Source organism: Bombina bombina, chromosome 1 (genome assembly GCF_027579735.1).
Source record: "Bombina bombina isolate aBomBom1 chromosome 1, aBomBom1.pri, whole genome shotgun sequence".
In the NCBI taxonomy this organism is placed as follows: Eukaryota; Metazoa; Chordata; class Amphibia; order Anura; family Bombinatoridae; genus Bombina; species Bombina bombina.
In genome coordinates, this window is record NC_069499.1 from 1,583,639,785 (window position 1) to 1,583,667,661 (window position 27,877).

General features: G+C 36.6%; 1 protein-coding gene across 2 annotated transcripts in view; it reads left to right on the forward strand.

Annotated features, from left to right (window-relative positions):
* B3GNTL1 (UDP-GlcNAc:betaGal beta-1,3-N-acetylglucosaminyltransferase like 1) overlaps positions 1–27,877 on the forward strand; it is a 1,507,642-nt gene that overhangs the window by 1,258,616 nt on the left and 221,149 nt on the right. For both annotated transcript variants that reach the window (XM_053710298.1, XM_053710307.1), the window contains exon 8: positions 22,366–22,461. In XM_053710298.1, coding sequence (XP_053566273.1) covers positions 22,366–22,461 — 96 coding nt within the window. The remainder of the gene's footprint in view (positions 1–22,365; positions 22,462–27,877) is intronic.

The window sequence follows — 27,877 nt, forward strand, 5'->3', positions numbered from 1 at the left end:
GCTCGGTACATACAGACACATAATGTTACTACTTATTACATAGTGCTGGGTACATACAGACACATAATGTTACTACTTATTATATAGTGCTGGGTACATACAGACACATAATGTTACTACTTATTACATAGTGCTGGGTACATACAGACACATAATGTTACTACTTATTATATAGTGCTGGGTACATACAGACACATAATGTTACTACTTATTATATAGTGCTGGGTACATACAGACACATAATGTTACTACTTATTATATAGTGCTGGGTACATACAGACACATAATGTTACTACTTATTACATAGTGCTGGGTACATACAGACACATAATGTTACTACTTATTACATAGTGCTGGGTACTTATAGAAACATAATGTTACTACTTATTACATAGTGCTCGGTACATACATATACATAATGTTACTACTTATTACATAGTGCTGGGTACATACAGACACATAATGTTACTACTTATTACATAGTGCTCGGTACATACAGACACATAATGTTACTACTTATTACATAGTGCTCGGTACATACAGAGAGATAATGTTACTACTTATTACATAGTGCTGGGTACATACAGACACATAATGTTACTACTTATTACATAGTGCTGGGTACATACAGACACATAATGTTACTACTTATTATATAGTGCTGGGTACATACAGAGAGATAATGTTACTACTTATTACATAGTGCTCGGTACATACAGACACACAATGTTACTACTTATTATATAGTGCTCGGTACATACAGACACATAATGTTACTACTTATTACATAGTGCTGGGTACTTATAGAAACATAATGTTACTACTTATTACATAGTGCTCGGTACATACATATACATAATGTTACTACTTATTACATAGTGCTGGGTACATACAGACACATAATGTTACTACTTATTACATAGTGCTCGGTACATACAGACACATAATGTTACTACTTATTACATAGTGCTCGGTACATACAGACACATAATGTTACTACTTATTATATAGTGCTGGGTACATACACATAATGTTACTACTTATTACATAGTGCTGGGTACATACAGACACATAATGTTACTACTTATTACATAGTGCTGGGTACATACAGACACATAATGTTACTACTTATTACATAGTGCTAAATACATACAGACACATAATGTTACTACTTATTACATAGTGCTGCGTACATACACATAATGTTACTACTTATTATATAGTGCTGGGTACATACAGAGAGATAATGTTACTACTTATTACATAGTGCTCGGTACATACAGACACATAATGTTACTACTTATTATATAGTGCTGGGTACATACATATACATAATGTTACTACATATTACATAGTGCTGGGTATATACAGACACATAATGTTACTACTTATTACATAGTGCTCGGTACATACAGACACATAATGTTACTACATATTACATAGTGCTGGGTACATACAGACACATAATGTTACTACTTATTATATAGTGCTGGGTACATACACATAATGTTACTACTTATTACATAGTGCTCGGTACATACAGACACATAATGTTACTACTTATTACATTGTGCTCAGTACATACACATAATGTTACTACTTATTACATAGTGCTAAATACATACAGACACATAATGTTACTACTTATTACATAGTGCTGGGTACATACAGACACATAATGTTACTACTTATTACATAGTGCTGGGTACATATAGACACATAATGTTACTACTTATTATATAGTGCTGGGTACATATAGACACATAATGTTACTACTTATTACATAGTGCTCGGTACATACAGACACATAATGTTACTACTTATTACATAGTGCTCGGTACATACATATACATAATGTTACTACATATTACATAGTGCTGGGTACATACAGACACATAATGTTACTACTTATTACATAGTGCTGGGTACATACAGACACATAATGTTACTACTTATTACATAGTGCTCGGTACATACAGACACATAATGTTACTACTTATTACATAGTGCTCGGTACATACATATACATAATGTTACTACATATTACATAGTGCTCGGTACATACAGACACATAATGTTACTACTTATTACATAGTGCTGGGTACATACAGACACATAATGTTACTACTTATTACATAGTGCTGGGTACATACAGACACATAATGTTACTACTTATTACATAGTGCTGGGTACATATAGACACATACTGTTACTACTTATTACATAGTGCTGGGTACATATAGACACATAATGTTACTACTTATTACATAGTGCTGGGTACATACAGACACATAATGTTACTACTTATTACATAGTGCTCGGTACATACAGACACATAATGTTACTACTTATTACATAGTGCTGGGTACATACAGACACATAATGTTACTACTTATTACATAGTGCTGGGTACTTATAGACACATAATGTTACTACTTATTACATAGTGCTGGGTACATATAGACACATAATGTCACTACTTATTACATAGTGCTGGGTACATACAGACACATAATGTTACTACTTATTACATAGTGCTGGGTATATACACATAATGTTACTACTTATTACATAGTGCTCGGTACATACAGACACATAATGTTACTACTTATTACATAGTGCTGGGTACATACAGACACATAATGTTACTACTTATTATATAGTGCTGGGTACATACAGACACATAATGTTACTACTTATTACATAGTGCTGGGTACATACAGACACATAATGTTACTACTTATTATATAGTGCTGGGTACATACAGACACATAATGTTACTACTTATTATATAGTGCTGGGTACATACAGACACATAATGTTACTACTTATTATATAGTGCTGGGTACATACAGACACATAATGTTACTACTTATTACATAGTGCTGGGTACATACAGACACATAATGTTACTACTTATTACATAGTGCTGGGTACTTATAGAAACATAATGTTACTACTTATTACATAGTGCTCGGTACATACATATACATAATGTTACTACTTATTACATAGTGCTGGGTACATACAGACACATAATGTTACTACTTATTACATAGTGCTCGGTACATACAGACACATAATGTTACTACTTATTACATAGTGCTCGGTACATACAGAGAGATAATGTTACTACTTATTACATAGTGCTGGGTACATACAGACACATAATGTTACTACTTATTACATAGTGCTGGGTACATACAGACACATAATGTTACTACTTATTATATAGTGCTGGGTACATACAGAGAGATAATGTTACTACTTATTACATAGTGCTCGGTACATACAGACACACAATGTTACTACTTATTATATAGTGCTGGGTACATACAGACACATAATGTTACTACATATTACATAGTGCTGGGTATATACAGACACATAATGTTACTACTTATTACATAGTGCTCGGTACATACAGACACATAATGTTACTACATATTACATAGTGCTGGGTACATACAGACACATAATGTTACTACTTATTATATAGTGCTGGGTACATACACATAATGTTACTACTTATTACATAGTGCTCGGTACATACAGACACATAATGTTACTACTTATTACATTGTGCTCAGTACATACATAAACATAATGTTACTACATATTACATAGTGCTGGGTACATACAGACACATAATGTTACTACTTATTATATAGTGCTGGGTACATACAGACACATAATGTTACTACTTATTATATAGTGCTGGGTACATACAGACACATAATGTTACTACTTATTACATAGTGCTGGGTACATACAGACACATAATGTTACTACTTATTACATAGTGCTGGGTACTTATAGAAACATAATGTTACTACTTATTACATAGTGCTCGGTACATACATATACATAATGTTACTACTTATTACATAGTGCTCGGTACATACAGACACATAATGTTACTACTTATTACATAGTGCTGGGTACATACAGACACATACTGTTACTACTTATTATATAGTGCTGGGTACATACAGACACATAATGTTACTACTTATTACATAGTGCTCGGTACATACAGACACATAATGTTACTACTTATTACATAGTGCTCGGTACATACAGAGAGATAATGTTACTACTTATTACATAGTGCTGGGTACATACAGACACATAATGTTACTACTTATTATATAGTGCTGGGTACATACAGAGAGATAATGTTACTACTTATTACATAGTGCTCGGTACATACAGACACATAATGTTACTACTTATTATATAGTGCTGGGTACATACATATACATAATGTTACTACATATTACATAGTGCTGGGTATATACAGACACATAATGTTACTACTTATTACATAGTGCTCGGTACATACAGACACATAATGTTACTACATATTAAATAGTGCTGGGTACATACAGACACATAATGTTACTACTTATTATATAGTGCTGGGTACATACACATAATGTTACTACTTATTACATAGTGCTCGGTACATACAGACACATAATGTTACTACTTATTACATTGTGCTCAGTACATACACATAATGTTACTACTTATTACATAGTGCTAAATACATACAGACACATAATGTTACTACTTATTACATAGTGCTGGGTACATACAGACACATAATGTTACTACTTATTACATAGTGCTGGGTACATATAGACACATAATGTTACTACTTATTATATAGTGCTGGGTACATATAGACACATAATGTTACTACTTATTACATAGTGCTCGGTACATACAGACACATAATGTTACTACTTATTACATAGTGCTCGGTACATACATATACATAATGTTACTACATATTACATAGTGCTGGGTACATACAGACACATAATGTTACTACTTATTACATAGTGCTGGGTACATACAGACACATAATGTTACTACTTATTACATAGTGCTCGGTACATACAGACACATAATGTTACTACTTATTACATAGTGCTCGGTACATACATATACATAATGTTACTACATATTACATAGTGCTCGGTACATACAGACACAATGTTACTACTTATTACATAGTGCTGGGTACATACAGACACATAATGTTACTACTTATTACATAGTGCTGGGTACATACAGACACATAATGTTACTACTTATTACATAGTGCTGGGTTCATATAGACACATACTGTTACTACTTATTACATAGTGCTGGGTACATATAGACACATAATGTTACTACTTATTACATAGTGCTGGGTACATACAGACACATAATGTTACTACTTATTACATAGTGCTCGGTACATACAGACACATAATGTTACTACTTATTACATAGTGCTGGGTACATACAGACACATAATGTTACTACTTATTACATAGTGCTGGGTACTTATAGACACATAATGTTACTACTTATTACATAGTGCTGGGTACATATAGACACATAATGTCACTACTTATTACATAGTGCTGGGTACATACAGACACATAATGTTACTACTTATTACATAGTGCTGGGTACATACACATAATGTTACTACTTATTACATAGTGCTCGGTACATACAGACACATAATGTTACTACTTATTACATAGTGCTGGGTACATACAGACACATAATGTTACTACTTATTATATAGTGCTGGGTACATACAGACACATAATGTTACTACTTATTACATAGTGCTGGGTACATACAGACACATAATGTTACTACTTATTATATAGTGCTGGGTACATACAGACACATAATGTTACTACTTATTATATAGTGCTGGGTACATACAGACACATAATGTTACTACTTATTATATAGTGCTGGGTACATACAGACACATAATGTTACTACTTATTACATAGTGCTGGGTACATACAGACACATAATGTTACTACTTATTACATAGTGCTGGGTACTTATAGAAACATAATGTTACTACTTATTACATAGTGCTCGGTACATACATATACATAATGTTACTACTTATTACATAGTGCTCGGTACATACAGACACATAATGTTACTACTTATTACATAGTGCTGGGTACATACAGACACATAATGTTACTACTTATTATATAGTGCTGGGTACATACAGACACATAATGTTACTACTTATTACATAGTGCTCGGTACATACAGACACATAATGTTACTACTTATTACATAGTGCTCGGTACATACAGAGAGATAATGTTACTACTTATTACATAGTGCTGGGTACATACAGACACATAATGTTACTACTTATTACATAGTGCTGGGTACATACAGACACATAATGTTACTACTTATTATATAGTGCTGGGTACATACAGAGAGATAATGCTACTACTTATTACATAGTGCTCGGTACATACAGACACACAATGTTACTACTTATTATATAGTGCTGGGTACATACAGACACATAATGTTACTACATATTACATAGTGCTGGGTATATACAGACACATAATGTTACTACTTATTACATAGTGCTCGGTACATACAGACACATAATGTTACTACATATTACATAGTGCTGGGTACATACAGACACATAATGTTACTACTTATTATATAGTGCTGGGTACATACACATAATGTTACTACTTATTACATAGTGCTCGGTACATACAGACACATAATGTTACTACTTATTACATTGTGCTCAGTACATACATATACATAATGTTACTACATATTACATAGTGCTGGGTACATACAGACACATAATGTTACTACTTATTACATAGTGCTGGGTACATACAGACACATAATGTTACTACTTATTACATAGTGCTCAGTACATACAGACACATAATGTTACTACTTATTACATAGTGCTCGGTACATACAGACACATAATGTTACTACTTATTATATAGTGCTGGGTACATACACATAATGTTACTACTTATTACATAGTGCTGGGTACATACAGACACATAATGTTACTACTTATTACATAGTGCTGGGTACATACAGACACATAATGTTACTACTTACTACATAGTGCTCGGTACATACAGACACATAATGTTACTACTTATTACATAGTGCTGGGTACATACATACACATAATGTTACTACTTATTATATAGTGCTGGGTACATACAGACACTTGATGTTACTACTTATTATATAGTGCTCGGTACATACAGACACATAATGTTACTACTTATTATATAGTGCTGGGTACATACATATACATAATGTTACTACTTATTACATAGTGCTGGGTACATACATATACATAGTGTTACTACTTATTACATAGTGCTGGGTACATACATATACATAATGTTACTACATATTACATAGTGCTGGGTACATACAGACACATAATGTTACTACTTATTACATAGTGCTGGGTACATACAGACACATAATGTTACTACTTATTACATAGTGCTGGGTACATACAGACACATAATGTTACTACTTATTACATAGTGCTGGGTACATACATACACATAATGTTACTACTTATTACATAGTGCTGGGTACATACAGACACATAATGTTACTACTTATTACATAGTGCTGGGTACATACGTATACATTATGTTACTACTTATTACATAGTGCTGGGTACATACATATACATAATGTTACTACTTATTACATAGTGCTGGGTACATACATATACATAATGTTACTACATATTACATAGTGCTGGGTACATACAGACACATAATGTTACTACTTATTACATAGTGCTGGGTACATACAGACACATAATGTTACTACTTATTACATAGTGCTGGGTACATACAGACACATAATGTTACTACTTATTACATAGTGCTGGGTACATACGTATACATTATGTTACTACTTATTACATAGTGCTGGGTACATACATATACATAATGTTACTACTTATTACATAGTGCTGGGTACATACATATACATAATGTTACTACATATTACATAGTGCTGGGTACATACAGACACATAATGTTACTACTTATTACATAGTGCTGGGTACATACAGACACATAATGTTACTACTTATTACATAGTGCTGGGTATATACATATACATAATGTTACTACTTATTACATAGTGCTCGGTACATACAGAAACATAATGTTACTACTTATTACATAGTGCTGGGTACATACATATACATAATGTTACTACTTATTACATAGTGCTCGGTACATACAGAAACATAATGTTACTACTTATTACATAGTGCTCGGTACATACAGAAACATAATGTTACTACTTATTACATAGTGCTGGGTACATACACATAATGTTACTACTTATTACATAGTGCTCGGTACATACAGAAACATAATGTTACTACTTATTATATAGTGCTGGGTACATACACATAATGTTACTACTTATTATATAGTGCTGGGTACATACATATACATAATGTTACTACTTATTATATAGTGCTCGTTACATACAGACACATAATGTTACTACTTATTATATAGTGCTGGGTATATACATATACATAATGTTACTACTTATTACATAGTGCTCGGTACATACAGACACATAATGTTACTACTTATTACATAGTGCTGGGTACATACATACACATAATGTTACTACTTATTACATAGTGCTCGGTACATACAGACACATAATGTTACTACTTATTATATAGTGCTGGGTACATACACATAATGTTACTACTTATTACATAGTGCTGGGTACATACAGACACATAATGTTACTACTTATTACATAGTGCTGGGTACATACAGACACATAATGTTACTACTTATTACATAGTGCTGGGTACATACATACACATAATGTTACTACTTATTACATAGTGCTCGGTACATACATATACATAATGTTACTACTTATTACATAGTGCTCGGTACATACAGACACATAATGTTACTACTTATTACATAGTGCTGGGTACATACATACACATAATGTTACTACTTATTACATAGTGCTCGGTACATACAGACACATAATGTTACTACTTATGACATAGTGCTGGGTACATACAGACACATAATGTTACTACTTATTATATAGTGCTGGGTACATACACATAATGTTACTACTTATTACATAGTGCTGGGTACATACAGACACATAATGTTACTACATATTACATAGTGCTGGGTACATACAGACACATAATGTTACTACTTATTACATAGTGCTCGGTACATACAGACACATAATGTTACTACTTATTACATAGTGCTGGGTACATACACATAATGTTACTACTTATTACATAGTGCTCGGTACATACAGACACATAATGTTACTACTTATTATATAGTGCTGGGTACATACACATAATGTTACTACTTATTACATAGTGCTGGGTACATACAGACACATAATGTTACTACTTATACATAGTGCTGGGTACATACATACACATAATGTTACTACTTATTACATAGTGCTGAGTACATACAGACACATAATGTTACTACTTATTACATAGTGGTGGGTACATACAGACACATAATGTTACTACTTATTATATAGTGATCGGTACATATAGACACATAATGTTACTACTTATTATATAGTGCTGGGTACATACATATACATAATGTTACTACTTATTACATAGTACTGGGTACATACATATACATAATGTTACTACTTATTACATAGTGCTGGATACATACATATACATAATGTTACTACATATTACATAGTGCTGGGTACATACAGACACATAATGTTACTACTTATTACATAGTGCTGGGTACATACAGACACATAATGTTACTACTTATTACATAGTGCTGGGTACATACAGACACATAATGTTACTACTTATTACATAGTGCTGGGTACATACAGACACATAATGTTACTACTTATTACATAGTGCTGGGTACATACATATACATAATGTTGCTACTTATTACATAGTGCTGGGTACATACATATACATAATGTTACTACTTATTACATAGTGCTGGGTACATACATATACATAATGTTACTACATATTACATAGTGCTGGGTACATACAGACATATAATGTTACTACTTATTACATAGTGCTGGGTACATACAGACACATAATGTTACTACTTATTACATAGTGCTGGGTACATACAGACACATAATGTTACTACTTATTACATAGTGCTGGGTATATACATATACATAATGTTACTACTTATTACATAGTGCTCGGTACATACAGAAACATGATGTTACTACTTATTACATAGTGCTGGGTACATACATATACATAATGTTACTACTTATTACATAGTGCTCGGTACATACAGAAACATAATGTTACTACTTATTACATAGTGCTGGGTACATACATATACATAATGTTACTACTTATTACATAGTGTTCGGTACACACAGAAACATAATGTTACTACTTATTATATAGTGCTGGGTACATACACATAATGTTACTACATATTATATAGTGCTGGGTACATACATATACATAATGTTACTACTTATTACATAGTGCTCGGTACATACAGACACATAATGTTACTACTTATTGCATAGTGCTGGGTACATACATACACATAATGTTACTACTTATTACATAGTGCTCGGTACATACAGACACATAATGTTACTACTTATTATATAGTGCTGGGTACATACACATAATGTTACTACTTATTACATAGTGCTGGGTACAAACAGACACATAATGTTACTACTTATTACATTGTGCTGGGTACATACAGACACATAATGTTACTACTTATTACATAGTGCTGGGTACATACATACACATAATGTTACTACTTATTACATAGTGCTCGGTACATACATATACATAATGTTACTACTTATTACATAGTGCTCGGTACATACAGACACATAATGTTACTACTTATTACATAGTGCTGGGTACATACATACACATAATGTTACTACTTATTACATAGTGCTCGGTACATACAGACACATAATGTTACTACTTATTACATAGTGCTGGGTACATACAGACACATAATGTTACTACTTATTATATAGTGCTCGGTAAATACAGACACATAATGTTACTACTTATTATATAGTGCTGGGTACATACATATACATAATGTTACTACTTATTACATAGTGCTGGGTACATACATATACATAATGTTACTACTTATTACATAGTGCTGGATACATACATATACATAATGTTACTACATATTACATAGTGCTGGGTACATACAGACACATAATGTTACTACTTATTACATAGTGCTGGGTACATACAGACACATAATGTTACTACTTATTACATAGTGCTGGGTACATACAGACACATAATGTTACTACTTATTACATAGTGCTGGGTACATACAGACACATAATGTTACTACTTATTACATAGTGCTGGGTACATACATATACATAATGTTACTACTTATTACATAGTGCTGGGTACATACATATACATAATGTTACTACTTATTACATAGTGCTGGGTACATACATATACATAATGTTACTACATATTACATAGTGCTGGGTACATACAGACATATAATGTTACTACTTATTACATAGTGCTGGGTACATACAGACACATAATGTTACTACTTATTACATAGTGCTGGGTACATACAGACACATAATGTTACTACTTATTACATAGTGCTGGGTATATACATATACATAATGTTACTACTTATTACATAGTGCTCGGTACATACAGAAACATGATGTTACTACTTATTACATAGTGCTGGGTACATACATATACATAATGTTACTACTTATTACATAGTGCTCGGTACATACAGAAACATAATGTTACTACTTATTACATAGTGCTGGGTACATACATATACATAATGTTACTACTTATTACATAGTGTTCGGTACACACAGAAACATAATGTTACTACTTATTATATAGTGCTGGGTACATACACATAATGTTACTACTTATTATATAGTGCTGGGTACATACATATACATAATGTTACTACTTATTACATAGTGCTCGGTACATACAGACACATAATGTTACTACTTATTGCATAGTGCTGGGTACATACATACACATAATGTTACTACTTATTACATAGTGCTCGGTACATACAGACACATAATGTTACTACTTATTATATAGTGCTGGGTACATACACATAATGTTACTACTTATTACATTGTGCTGGGTACATACAGACACATAATGTTACTACTTATTATATAGTGCTGGGTACATACACATAATGTTACTACTTATTACATAGTGCTGGGTACATACAGACACATAATGTTACTACTTATTACATAGTGCTGGGTACATACATACACATAATGTTACTACTTATTACATAGTGCTCGGTACATACATATACATAATGTTACTACTTATTACATAGTGCTGGGTACATACATACACACAATGTTACTACTTATTACATAGTGCTCCGTACATACAGACACATAATGTTACTACTTATTACATAGTGCTGGGTACATACAGACACATAATGTTACTACTTATTATATAGTGCTGTGTACATACAGACACATAATGTTACTACTTATTACACAGTGCTAAATACATACAGACACATGATGTTACTACTTATTACATAGTGCTAAATACATACAGACACATAATGTTACTACTTATTATATAGTGCTGGGTACATACACATAATGTTACTACTTATTACATAGTGCTGGGTACATACAGACACATAATGTTACTACATATTACATAGTGCTGCGTACATACAGACACATAATGTTACTACTTATTACATAGTGCTCGGTACATACAGACACATAATGTTACTACATATTACATAGTGCTGGGTACATACAGACACATAATCTTACTACTTATTACATAGTGCTCGGTACATACAGACACATAATGTTACTACTTATTACATAGTGCTGGGTACATACAGACACATAATGTTACTACATATTACATAGTGCTGGGTACATACAGACACATAATGTTACTACTTATTACATAGTGCTCGGTACATACAGACACATAATGTTACTACTTATTACATAGTGCTGGGTACATACAGACACATAATGTTACTACTTATTATATAGTGCTGTGTACATACAGACACATAATGTTACTACTTATTACACAGTGCTAAATACATACAGACACATGATGTTACTACTTATTACATAGTGCTAAATACATACAGACACATAATGTTACTACTTATTATATAGTGCTGGGTACATACACATAATGTTACTACTTATTACATAGTGCTGGGTACATACAGACACATAATGTTACTACATATTACATAGTGCTGGGTACATACAGACACATAATGTTACTACTTATTACATAGTGCTGGGTACATACAGACACATAATGTTACTACATATTACATAGTGCTGGGTACATACAGACACATAATGTTACTACTTATTACATAGTGCTCGGTACATACAGACACATAATGTTACTACTTATTATATAGTGCTGGGTACATACACATAATGTTACTACTTATTACATAGTGCTGGGTACATACAGACACATAATGTTACTACTTATTACATAGTGCTGGGTACATACATACACATAATGTTGCTACTTATTACATAGTGCTGAGTACATACATATACATAGTGTTACTACTTATTACATAGTGCTGGGTACATACATATACATAATGTTACTACATATTACATAGTGCTGGGTACATACAGACACATAATGTTACTACTTATTACATAGTGCTGGGTACATATAGACACATAATGTTACTACTTATTATATAGTGCTGGGTACATATAGACACATAATGTTACTACTTATTACATAGTGCTCGGTACATACAGACACATAATGTTACTACTTATTACATAGTGCTCGGTACATACATATACATAATGTTACTACTTATTACATAGTGCTCGGTACATACAGACACATAATGTTACTACTTATTACATAGTGCTGGGTACATACAGACACATAATGTTACTACTTATTACATAGTGGTGGGTACATACAGACACATAATGTTACTACTTATTACATAGTGCTCGGTACATACAGACACATAATGTTACTACTTATTACATAGTGCTCGGTACATACATATACATAATGTTACTACTTATTACATAGTGCTCGGTACATACAGACACATAATGTTACTACTTATTACATAGTGCTGGGTACATACAGACACATAATGTTACTACTTATTACATAGTGCTCGGTACATACAGACACATAATGTTACTACTTATTATATAGTGCTGGGTACATACATATACATAATGTTACTACTTATTACATAGTGCTGGGTACATACATATACATAATGTTACTACTTATTACATAGTGCTGGGTACATAAATATACATAATGTTACTACATATTACATAGTGCTGGGTACATACAGACACATAATGTTACTACTTATTACATAGTGCTGGGTACATACAGACACATAATGTTACTACTTATTACATAGTGCTGAGTACATACAGACACATAATGTTACAACTTATTACATAGTGCTGGGTACATACAGACACATAATGTTACTACTTATTACATAGTGCTGGGTACATACAGACACATAATGTTACTACTTATTACATAGTGCTGGGTACATACATATACATAATGTTACTACTTATTACATAGTGCTGGGTACATACATATACATAATGTTACTATTTATTACATAGTGCTGGGTACATACATATACATAATGTTACTACATATTACATAGTGCTGGGTACATACAGACACATAATGTTACTACTTATTACATAGTGCTGGGTACATACAGACACATAATGTTACTACTAATTACATAGTGCTGGGTACATACAGACACATAATGTTACTACATATTACATAGTGCTGGGTACATATAGACACATAATGTTATTACTTATTACATAGTGCTGGGTACATACAGACACATAATGTTACTACTTATTACATAGTGCTGGGTACATACAGACACATAATGTTACTACTAATTAGATAGTGCTGGGTACATACAGACACATAATGTTACTACTTATTACATAGTTCTGGGTACATATAGACACATAATGTTACTACTTATTACATAGTGCTGGGTACATATAGACACATAATGTTACTACATATTACATAGTGCTGGGTACATATAGTCACATAATGTTACTACTTATTACATAGTGCTGGGTACGTACAGACACATAATGTTACTACTAATTACATAGTGCTGGGTACATACAGACACATAATGTTACTACTTATTACATAGTGCTGGGTACATATAGACACATGATGCTACTACTTATTACATAGTGCTGGGTACATACAGACGCATAATGTTAATACTTATTATATAGTGCTGGGTACATATAGACACATAATGTTACTAGTTATTACATAGTGCTGGGTACATACAGACACATGATGTTACTACTTATTACATAGTACTGGGTACATACAGACACATAATGTTACTACTTATTACATAGTGCTGGGTATATACAGACACATAATGTTACTACTTATTACATAGTGCTGGGTACATACAGACACATAATGTTACTACTTATTACATAGTGCTGGGTACAGACAGACACTTAATGTTACTACTTATTATATAGTGCTGGGTATATACAGACACATAATGTTACTACTTATTACATAGTGCTGGGTACATACATACACATAATGTTACTACTTATTATATAGTGCTGGGTACATACATATACATAATGTTACTACATATTACATAGTGCTGGGTATATACAGACACATAATGTTACTACTTATTACATAGTGCTGGGTACATACAGACACATAATGTTACTACTTATTACATAGTGCTGGGTACAGACAGACACATAATGTTACTACTTATTATATAGTGCTGGATACATACAGACACATAATGTTACTACTTATTACATAGTGCTGGGTACATACATACACATAATGTTACTACTTATTATATAGTGCTGGGTACATACATATACATAATGTTACTACATATTACATAGTGCTGGATACATACATATACATAATGTTACTACATATTACATAGTGCTGGGTACAGACAGACACATAATGTTACTACTTATTATATAGTGCTGGGTACAGACAGACACATAATGTTACTACTTATTATATAGTGCTGGGTACATACAGACACATAATGTTACTACTTATTACATAGTGCTGGGTACATACATACACATGATGTTACTACTTATTACATAGTGCTCGGTACATACATACACATAATGTTACTACTTATTATATAGTGCTGTGTACAGACAGACACATAATGTTACTACTTATTACATAGTGCTGGGTACAGACAGACACATAATGTTACTACTTATTATATAGTGCTGGGTATATACAGACACATAATGTTACTACTTATTATATAGTGCTGGGTATATACAGACACATAATATTTCATTCATTTCGTACAACGGGTGAATCACATATACGGTGCCGGTAGAAAACACACTGCCATAAGTCGGATAAACTGGCGCCTAAGTAAAAAAGAAAATAAATGTTTAAACAACTCTAAAAATCTAACCCACCTCCAAAAAATGAACTTGACATGTCAAAACCCCTATATCTGACATTCCGCCACAACGCAGCTAATAATCGCCAGCCCCAACAACACAATCTACCTATTTAAACTATTCACCACTAAACCGCCAACCCCCACAACGCCAAGTAACTAATAAATGACTTAACCCTTAATCTGCCATCCCCCACAACGCAAAATATCTAACTACAATATTAACCCCTAAACCACCAACCCCTCACAATGCAAATGACCTATTAAAACTATTAACCCCTAATCTCCCAACCCCCACAATGCAATCTTCTTAATTTACCTATTAACCCCTAAACCTTCATTTACATGAAAAAAACTAAATTTACATAAAAAAACTATGATTAAATTAAAATAAAAAAGCTAATATTACAAAAATTAAAAAAATCTAAGATTAGAGAAATCAATAAACAAAATTAACCAGAATAAAAAAAATAAACATAAGCTAATGGGTCTCTAACCCCAATATAGATACTCATTATTCCTGAAGTCCAGCACGGAAAATCTTCATCCAGCGCAGGGTCATCTTATTTCTTCTTCCCGGTGGCTCGGAATAGGATCTGAAGTAACATAATAATGCCAATAAAAAGGGATCAGACAGCTACATCACTTATGTCCTGGGATAGTTACTAGGTGACCACTAGTATCTCCTCTGTGTAGAATCAAGTACTTGTCGTTCGGTCTGATCTGACCTTTCATATGCAATACGTTACCATGAGACCTATCTGAGGTGCCCTGTGGGCATGTAACTGGCAGCAGCTCAAACAACGGGCTCTATTCTGCGGTCGGATGTGGGCATGTAACTGGCAGCAGCTCTAACAACGGGCTCTATTCTGCGGTCGGATGTGGGCATGTAACTGGCAGCAGCTCTAACAACAGGCTTTATTCTGCGGTCAGATGTGGGCATGTAACTGGCAGCAGCTCAAACAACGGGCTCTATTCTGCGGTCGGATGTGGGCATGTAACTGGCAGCAGCTCTAACAACAGGCTTTATTCTGCGGTCAGATGTGGGCATGTAGCTGGCAGCAGCTCTAACAACAGGCTTTATTCTGCGGTCGGATGTGGGCATGTAGCTGGCAGCAGCTCTAACAACAGGCTTTATTCTGCGGTCGGATGTGGGCATGTAACTGGCAGCAGCTCTAACAACAGGCTTTATTCTGCGGTCGGATGTGGGCATGTAACTGGCAGCAGCTCTAACAACAGGCTTTATTCTGCGGTCAGATGTGGGCATGTAACTGGCAGCAGCTCTAACAACGGGCTCTATTCTGCGGTCGGATGTGGGCATGTAACTGGCAGCAGCTCTAACAACAGGCTTTATTCTGCGGTCGGATGTGGGCATGTAACTGGCAGCAGCTCTAACAACAGGCTTTATTCTGCGGTCGGATGTGGGCATGTAACTGGCAGCAGCTCTAACAACAGGCTTTATTCTGCGGTCGGATGTGGGCATGTAACTGGCAGCAGCTCTAACAACAGGCTTTATTCTGCGGTCAGATGTGGGCATGTAACTGGCAGCAGCTCTAACAACAGGCTCTATTCTGCGGTCGGATGTGGGCATAAGGCTAACATGATATGGTCTCACCTAAAGGCTGAGCACAGCCCTCTGACTAGCGGCTGGTTGTTCAGTGGTGCAGTTGGCACCCATAGGTGCAGGATATGTATTTGTTTCACATATGATCATCACTGTTTACATTAGATCTACTGTCTGTGACTAGTGATGTCGCAAATTGTTCGCCCGTGAATAGTTCCCGGCGAACATAGCATGCTCGCGTTTGCCTTGTCGGGCGAACATATGCGATGTTCGATCCGCCCCCTATTCGTCATCATTGAGTAAACTTTGACCCTGTACCTCACAGTCAGAATACACATTACAGCCAATCAGCAGCAGACCCTCCCTCCCAGACCCTCCCACCTCCTGGACAGCATCCATTTTAGATTAATTTGGAAGCTGCATTCTTAGTGAGAGGAGGGACAGTGTAGCTGCTGCTGATTTAATAGGGAAATCGATAGCTAGGCTAGTGTATTCAGTGTCCACTACAGTCCTGAGGGACTCATCTGATCTCTGCTGTAAGGACAGCACCCCAAAAAGCCCTTTTTAGGGCTAGAACATCAGTCTGCTTTTTTTTTTTTTCCTGTGTAATCTGTGTGTGTCAGGCTCACAGCGTATACTGTGCCCACTTGCCCAGTGCCACCACTCATATCTGGTGTAACAGTAGTGTACATTTAAAAAAAAAAACAAAAAAACTTTTTTACTGTGAAATAATAGCAGACAGCTGCCAGTACCCAAGATGGCCACCAATAAGGCAGATGGGGAGGGTTAGAGAGCTGTTTTGGGGGGATCAGGGAGGTTGGGAGCTAAGGGGGGATGCTATACCACAGCATATGTAAATATGCTAAAAAAATTATTTTTTTTTTAAAAAAAAACTTTTATTTTAGTACTGGCTGACTTTCTGCCAGTACTTAAGATGGCGGGGACGGTTGTGGGGTGGGGGAGGGAAGGGAGCTGTTTGGGAGGGATCAGGGGGTCTGATGTGTCAGGTGGGAGGCTGATCTCTACACTAAAGCTAAAATTAACCCTGCAAGCTCCCTACAAACTACCTAATTAACCCCTTCACTGCTAGCCATAATACACGTGTGATGCGTAGCAGCATTTAGCGGCCTTCTAATTACCAGAAAGCAACGCCAAAGTCATATATGTCTGCTATTTTTGAACAAAGGGGATCCCAGAGAAGCATTTACAACCATTTGTGCCATAATTGCACAAGCTGTTTGTAAATAAGTTCAGTGAGAAACCTAAAATTGCGAAGAAAAATACGTTTTTTTAAAATTTGATCGCATTTGGCGGTGAAATGGTGGCATGAAATATACCAAAATGGGCCTAGATCAATAGTTTGGGTTGTCTACTACACTACACTTAAGCTAAAGTTAACTCTACAGGCTCCCTACATGCTCCCTAATTAACCCCTTCACTGCTGGGCATAAAACACGTGTGGTGCACAGTGGCATTTAGAAGCCTTCTAATTACCAAAAAGCAACGCCAAAGCCATATAAGTCTGCTATTTCTAAACAAAGGGGATCCCAGAGAAGCATTTACAACCATTTATGCCATAATTGCATAAGTTGTTTGTAAATAATTTCTGTGAGAAACCTAAAGTTTGTGAAAAAGTGATCAATTTTTTTTATTTGATCGCATTTGGCGGTGAAATGGTGGCATGAAATATACCAAAATGGGCCTAGATCAATAGTTTGGGTTGTCTACTACACTACACTTAAGCTAAAATTAACTCTACAAGATGCCTACATGCTCCCTAATTAACCCCTTCACTGCTGGGCATAAAACACGTGTGGTGCGCAGTGGCATTTAGCAGCCTTCTAATTACCAAAAAACAACGCCAAAGCCATATAAGTCTGCTATAATGGCATGTCTGGCACACAGTGTTGGGGCAAGGGTCCATCTGACCACTGATACCTGGTCTGCAAAGCATGTTCAGGGCAGGTATATCACCTACACTGCGCACTGTGAAGCGGGCGTAGCCCTTACACGTAACCCTTACACTACCTGATCGATACAACATCATACCTGATGTTTTAAAGCACGTTATTCCAAACAATTTAGGAATGTTAGGTGATTTATGCCCTTTATGGATTAAAACCAGACTCTGCATCAACTATGTAATTTTCCATGGGAGTTTTGCCATGGATCCCCCCCCCCGGCATGCCACAGTCCAGGTGTTAGTGCCCTTGAAACAACTTTTCCATCACTATTGTGGCCAGAAAGAGTCCCTTTGGGTTTTAAAATTCGCCTGCCTATTGAAGTAAATGGCGGTTCGCCCGTTCGCAAACTTTTGTGGAAGTTCAAGTTCTCCGTTCGCGAACCCAAATTTTTATGTTCGCAACATCACTATCTGTGACATCACTGACCCCCATATAAATGTCAGTGTGCAGCTTGTGTTTGATAAAACTTATAATAAATAAATAATAATTAAAAAAAGAAAATAAAGATAAATGGTGCTTATTTAATATTTAAATAACTGGACCTCACTGCAGTTATGCACAGCACATTACTATAACAGTCTTGCTTATTTAGGTTAATTTAAAAGGTCATTAAAGTCAATATTTAACTCATGGAGGCTGCAGATATATGCCTCTTGTCAATGGCTCACCTTGCTCCCAGTAGTGCACTGCCTTTACTTCCACAAAGGATAGCAAAAGAAGGAATCAACTTCGATCATAGAAGTGATTTGCAAAGCTGTTGTACATTGTATGTTCTATATGAAACAAAAAAATCTGGGTTTTATGCCCCTTTTAAAATGCATTAGTTAAAAAAAACCCAAAAAAAAACAATGATGTTTCTTTATAACAAAAATAGTGTGTCAGATATGTGACAAAAATCCCCCCAATTTGTGAAGAAAACAGTTTCTCATATGTATCCAACTGATCGTTGTAAGCCAGTTTCAGAAGTTCCTTAAACAAAACAGAGAGTAAATCACTAATCTTCAACGTACGTTTCACTGTATGAACACAGCAGCACGTCACAAAGAGGGGCGGGACTACCAACCGATACGGACAGGCAGCGTATTGGTGCACTGTTAGCAATTGATTGCTGTGAGACTATTACTCTTTTGTAATCATACTATCACATTTGCCTGGGTCCCCAGTTTAGAACCTGAGTGACATAGTTCCCTTGTTGATTCTAATTGATGCATTTTTTTTAAAGGGACATAATACTCATATGCTAAATCCCTTGAAACTGATGCAGTATAACTGTAAAAAGCTGACAGGAAAATATCACCTGAGCATCTCTATGTAAAAAAGGAAGATATTTTACCTCACAATCTCCTCAGCTCAGCATAGTAAGTTCTGTGTAAAAAGTTATACTCAGCTGCTTTCCAACAGCAGCCAATCAGCAGTGCTGAGGTCATGAACTCTTTTACTGTGATCTCATGAGATTTCACTTAACTCTCATGAGATTTCATAGTAAACTTGCTTAAACTGAATAGGGAAATAAGATGAGTGTGCACAAAGCTCACTCCCTTAGCTGTCCTGAGACAGACATACTGATTTGCTTCTTAAAATCCTTTGCAATGGGATTTGAATACTTAGGACATTTTGAGGTAAAATATCTTTCTTTTTTACATAGAGATGTTCAGGTGATATTTTCTAGTCAGCTTTTTACACTTATGCTGCATCACTTTCAAGCGTTTAAACATTTGGGTATCATGGCCCTTTAATAAATTATTTTTTAATAAAAAGAGATCCTGCTTTGCTTGTGCAGTAATTTACTGAGCCTTTCAAACTCAGAGCTGGTAAATGTGAGTATTTGACTTTACCTTCTATCAAATAAGACTTCTAATACAGTTCTGGTGTTCTCCTCTCTGTGTTTTATTTGAGGAACTTCTGAAAACTTACAACGATCATTTGGATACATAGGAAATATATATATATATATATATATATATATATATATATATATATATATACTGTATATATAAGTTCCTTCCACCATCTCTTCACAGATTGGGGAGATTTTTTCACATATTTGACTCATTATTTTTGTTATTTTGTATTCACTTTTCTGTGTGTTATTTAATCACTTTTTAGTGGTTTTGTTGTATTCACTATTTTTATTCTAATTATGTTTTTTTTTGCTTGTGAATCACTAGCAACGGTTTATTGAATGCCAATTGTACACAAACCTATCTCCTTTGTTTCGTTAATGGGGAATAACATTTTATTATGTAGAATACATTTCTTTTGTGGCAGCCGTTTTGTGATTCATTTGATTTATTTCTCCCGTCTGAGCTCAGACCATGTACCAGTGTAGCAGCCCTGTATCTACAGTCTAGTTTGTCTAACGAGATACTATTCTGGTTCCTTTCAGGTATTCACATCCCATGGACCCACAGTGATAATGCCGACATGGTTCTGTTCCAGGGAGTGGTTTTGCCACGTCGGTCAGTTTGTGGAGGATGGCAGGGTAAGTCCATAGCTAAAGCAGCTGTGAATACAGGGTGGCACATACATATAGGGACATAACATACAAGAATATCAGGGTAACTTGGTTATGCATGATGAGTACCAAGGTTTCATTATTTGTTACCGTGTAAGGCTGATATAAATATGTTTATATTAGGAAGCAGTCACCCAGCACAAGGCAAATCACATTGCGGTGGATTTTTCAATACCGTAAAATTTTGGGTTGCAGAAAGCTAAATATCAACAGTGCAGGGGGGACTGGCGAGGATCTAATTTCTACCAACTGTTCCTAATGTTATTTAAAGTCCTTTTGTTTTCCTCTCCGTACACGCCATCAAGCACTGGATATGTAATTCAGGTACTAGCTTCTTTCGGGGCAGCTGACACCATTGAGGTTTAGGGGGGCTATAGTCAATAGGGGTGTAAAATAAATTTACCTTGAGATGTTAATATACAATGGGTACTAACATACTGACCATCGCTAATCTTGTCAGCTGCAGAATGAAGCCCAGATTGGCTCCGACAAATAAGGCAAACAGTAGGTGGAGTTTGGCTATTGAAAAACAAATGCAGCAAACAAGATGTTTTATTTTACAAATTGTTTAGACTTGGTTGCTATGTTATGGATTGGCTGATTTTTTGTATGTGTATCAGTGGCCTGGTGACATTACTAGAGTATAGTGCAGTGAGGGGATACGGGTAATAAAGGACATGAGGTGCAGAGAGGTAAAGATAGGTGAGAGATGGAGCTGGGAAAATCAGAGAAAAATCATTTACAGCTCATATCAGAACGGTGTATATGTCAGATTGTGACTACAACAGTCAGTGTTAGTTAATGTCACCTTGTTACCTTCTAGTGCTGACCTTATAACTTAGTCTCTGAAGAGCCCTTCCCTCTTTACCATATAGTGTCAGCAGAGTTGTGTGTAGTAGGACCTTAGAACTTCCCAGAAGAGCCCTTCCCTGTGTACCATATAGTGTCAGCAGAGTTGTGTGTAGTAGGACCTTAGAACTTAGTCTCTGAAGAGCCCTGTCCCTCTGTACCATATAGTGTCAGCAGAGTTGTGCGTAGTAGGACCTTAGAACTTAGTCTCTGAAGAGCCCTTCCCTCTGTACCATATAGTGTCAGCAGAGTTGTGTGTAGTAGGACCTTAGAACTTAGTCTCTGAAGAGACCTTCCCTCTGTACCATATAGTGTTAGCAGAGTTGTGTGTAGTAGGACCTTAGAACTTCCCAAAAGAGCCCTTCCCTCTGTACCATATAGTGTCAGCAGAGTTGTGTGTAGTAGGACCTTAGAACTTAGTCTCCGAAGAGCCCTTTCCTCTGTGCCATTTAGTGTCAGCAAAGTTGTGCGTAGTAGGACCTTAGAACTTCCCAAAAGAGCCCTTCCCTCTGTACCATATAGTGTCAGCAGAGTTGTGTGTAGTAGGACCTTAGAACTTAGTCTCTGAAGAGCCCTGTCACTCTGTACCATATAGTGTCAGCAGAGTTGTGCGTAGTAGGACCTTAGAACTTAGTCTCTGAAGAGCCCTTCCCTCTGTACCATATAGTGTCAGCAGAGCTGTGCATAGTAGGACCTTATAACTTAGTCTCTGAAGAGCCCTTCCCTGTGTACCATATAGTGTCAGCAGAGTTGTGTGTAGTAGGACCTTAGGACTTAGTCTCTGAAGAGCCCTTCCCTCTGTACCATATAGTGTCAGCAGAGTTGTGTGTAGGTAGGACCTTAGAACTTAGTCTCTGAAGAGCCCTTCCCTCTGTACCATATAGTGTCAGCAGAGCTGTGCATAGTAGGACCTTATAACTTAGTCTCCAAAGAGCCCTTTCCTCTGTGCCATAGAGTGTCAGCAAAGTTGTGCGTAGTTGGACCTTAGAACTTAGTCTCCGAAGAGCCCTTTCCTCTGTGCCATTTAGTGTCAGCAAAGTTGTGCGTAGTAGGACCTTAGAACTTTGTCTCTGAAGAGAGCTTCCCTCTGTACCATATAGTGTTAGCAGAGTTGTGTGTAGTAGGACCTTAGAACTTCCCAAAAGAGACCTTCCCTCTGTACCATATAGTGTCAGCAGAGTTGTGTGTAGTAGGACCTTAGAACTTAGTCTCCGAAGAGCCCTTTCCTCTGTGCCATTTAGTGTCAGCAAAGTTGTGCGTAGTAGGACCTTAGAACTTAGTCTCTGAAGAGCGCTTCCCTCTGTACCATATAGTGTTAGCAGAGTTGTGTGTAGTAGGACCTTAGAACTTCCCAAAAGAGCCCTTCCCTCTGTACCATATAGTGTCAGCAGAGTTGTGTGTAGTAGGACCTTAGAACTTAGTCTCTGAAGAGCCCTTCCCTGTGTACCATATAGTGTCAGCAGAGTTGTGTGTAGTAGGACCTTAGGACTTAGTCTCTGAAGAGCCATTCCCTCTTTACCATATAGTGTCAGCAGAGTTGTGTGTAGTAGGACCTTAGAACTTAGTCTCTGAAGAGCCATTCCCTCTTTACCATATAGTGTCAGCAGAGTTGTGTGTAGTAGGACCTTAGAACTTAGTCTCTGAAGAGCCCTTCCCTCTTTACCATATAGTGTCAGCAGAGTTGTGTGTAGTAGGACCTTAGAACTTAGTCTCTGAAGAGCCCTTCCCTCTGTACCATATAGTGTCAGCAGAGCTGTGCATAGTAGGACCTTATAACTTAGTCTCTGAAGAGCCCTTCCCTGTGTACCATATAGTGTCAGCAGAGTTGTGTGTAGTAGGACCTTAGGACTTAGTCTCTGAAGAGCCATTCCCTCTTTACCATATAGTGTCAGCAGAGTTGTGTGTAGTAGGACCTTAGGACTTAGTCTCTGAAGAGCCATTCCCTCTTTACCATATAGTGTCAGCAGAGTTGTGTGTAGTAGGACCTTAGAACTTAGTCTCTGAAGAGCCCTTCCCTCTTTACCATATAGTGTCAGCAGAGTTGTGTGTAGTAGGACCTTAGAACTTAGTCTCTGAAGAGCTCTTCCCTCTTTACCATATAGTGTCAGCAGAGCTGTGCATAGTAGGACCTTATAACTTAGTCTCTGAAGAGCCCTTCCCTCTGTACCATATAGTGTCAGCAGAGTTGTGTGTAGTAGAACCTTAGGACTTAGTCTCTGAAGAGCCCTGTCCCTCTGTACCATATAGTGTCAGCAGAGTTGTGCATTGTAGGACCTTAGAACTTAGTCTCTGAAGAGCCCTTCCCTCTTTACTATATAGTGTCAGCAGAGTTGTGTGTAGTAGGACCTTAGGACTTAGTCTCTGAAGAGCCCTGTCCCTCTGTACCATATAGTGTCAGCAGAGTTGTGCGTAGTAGAACCTTAGAACTTAGTCTCTGAAGAGCCCTTCCCTCTTTACCATATAATGTCAGCAGAGTTGTGTGTAGTAGGACCTTGAGACTTAGTCTCTGAAGAGCCCTGTCCATCTGTACCATATAGTGTCAGCAGAGTTGTGCGTAGTAGGACCTTAGAACTTAGTCTCTGAAGAGCCCTTCCCTCTTTACCATATAGTGTCAGCAGAGTTGTGTGTAGTAGGACCTTAGAACTTAGTCTCTGAAGAGCTCTTCCCTCTTTACCATATAGTGTTAGCAGAGATGTGTGTGTAGTAGGACCTTAGAACTTAGTCTCTGAAGAGCGCTTCCCTCTGTACCATAAAGTGTTAGCAGAGTTGTGTGTAGTAGGACCTTAGAACTTCCCAGAAGAGCCCTTCCCTCTGTACCATATAGTGTTAGCAGATTTGTGTGTAGTAGGACCTTATAACTTAGTCCCTGAAGAGCCCTTCCCTCTGTACCATATAGTGTCAGCAGATCTGTGTGTAGTAGGACCTTAGAACTTAGTCTCCGAAGAGCCCGTCCCTCTGTACCATATAGTGTTAGCAGAGTTGAGTGTAGTAGGACCTTAGAACTTCTCGGAAGAGCCCTTCCCTCTGTACCATATAGTGTCAGCAGAGTTGTGCATAGTAGGACCTTATAACTTAGTCCCTGAAGAGCCCTTCCCTCTGTACCATATAGTGTCAGCAGAGTTGTGCAGAGTAGGACCTTATAACTTAGTCTCTGAAGAGCCCTTCCCTCTGTACCATATAGCGTCAGCAGAGTTGTGCGTAGTAGGACCTTAGAACTTAGTCCCTTAAGAGCCCTTCCCTCTTTACCATATAGTGTCAGCAGAGTTGTGCAGAGTAGGACCTTAGAACTTAGTCTCTGAAGAGCCCTTCCCTCTGTACCATATAGTGTCAGCAGATTTGTGCAGAGTAGGACCTTATAACTTAGTCTCTGAAGAGCCCTTCCCTCTGTACCATATAGTGTTAGCAGAGTTGTGTGTAGTAGGACCTTAGAACTTCCCAAAAGAGCCCTTCCCTCTGTACCATATAGTGTTAGCAGAGTTGTGTGTATTAGGACCTTAGAACTTCCCAAAAGAGCCCTTCCCTCTGTACCATATAGTGTCAGCAGAGTTGTGTGAAGTAGGACCATAGAACTTAGTCTCTGAAGAGCGCTTCCCTCTGTACCATATCGTGTTAGAAGAGTTGTGTGTAGTAGGACCTTAGAACTTAGTCCCTTAAGAGCCCTTCCCTCTGTACCATATAGTGTCAGCAGAGTTGTGTGTAGTAGGACCTTAGAACTTCCCAAAAGAGCCCTTCCCTCTGTACCATATAGTGTCAGCAGAGTTGTGTGTAGTAGGACCTTAGAACTTAGTCTCTGAAGAGCCCTTCCCTCTGTACCATATAGTGTCAGCAGAGTTGTGCGTAGTAGGACCTTAGAACTTAGTCTCTGAAGAGCCCTTCCCTCTTTACCATATAGTGTCAACAGAGTTGTGTGTAGTAGGACCTTAGAACTTAGTCTCTGAAGAGCTCTTCCCTCTTTACCATATAGTGCTAGCAGAGTTGTGCGTAGTAGGACCTTATAACTTAGTCTCTGAAGAGCCCTTCCCTCTGTACCATATAGTGTCAGCAGAGTTGTGTGTAGTAGGACCTTAGGACTTAGTCTCTGAAGAGCCCTGTCCCTCTGTACCATATAGTGTCAGCAGAGTTGTGCGTAGTAGGACCTTAGAACTTAGTCTCTGAAGAGCCCTTCCCTCTTTACCATATAGTGTCAGCAGAGTTGTGTGTAGTAGGACCTTAGAACTTAGTCTCTGAAGAGCCCTTCCCTCTTTACCATATAGTGTCAGCAGAGTTGTGTGTAGTAGGACCTTAGAACTTAGTCTCTGAAGAGCCCTTCCCTCTGTACCATATAGTGTCAGCAGAGCTGTGCATAGTAGGACCTTATAACTTAGTCTCTGAAGAGCCCTTCCCTGTGTACCATATAGTGTCAGCAGAGTTGTGTGTAGTAGGACCTTAGGACTTAGTCTCTGAAGAGCCATTCCCTCTTTACCATATAGTGTCAGCAGAGTTGTGTGTAGTAGGACCTTAGGACTTAGTCTCTGAAGAGCCATTCCCTCTTTAC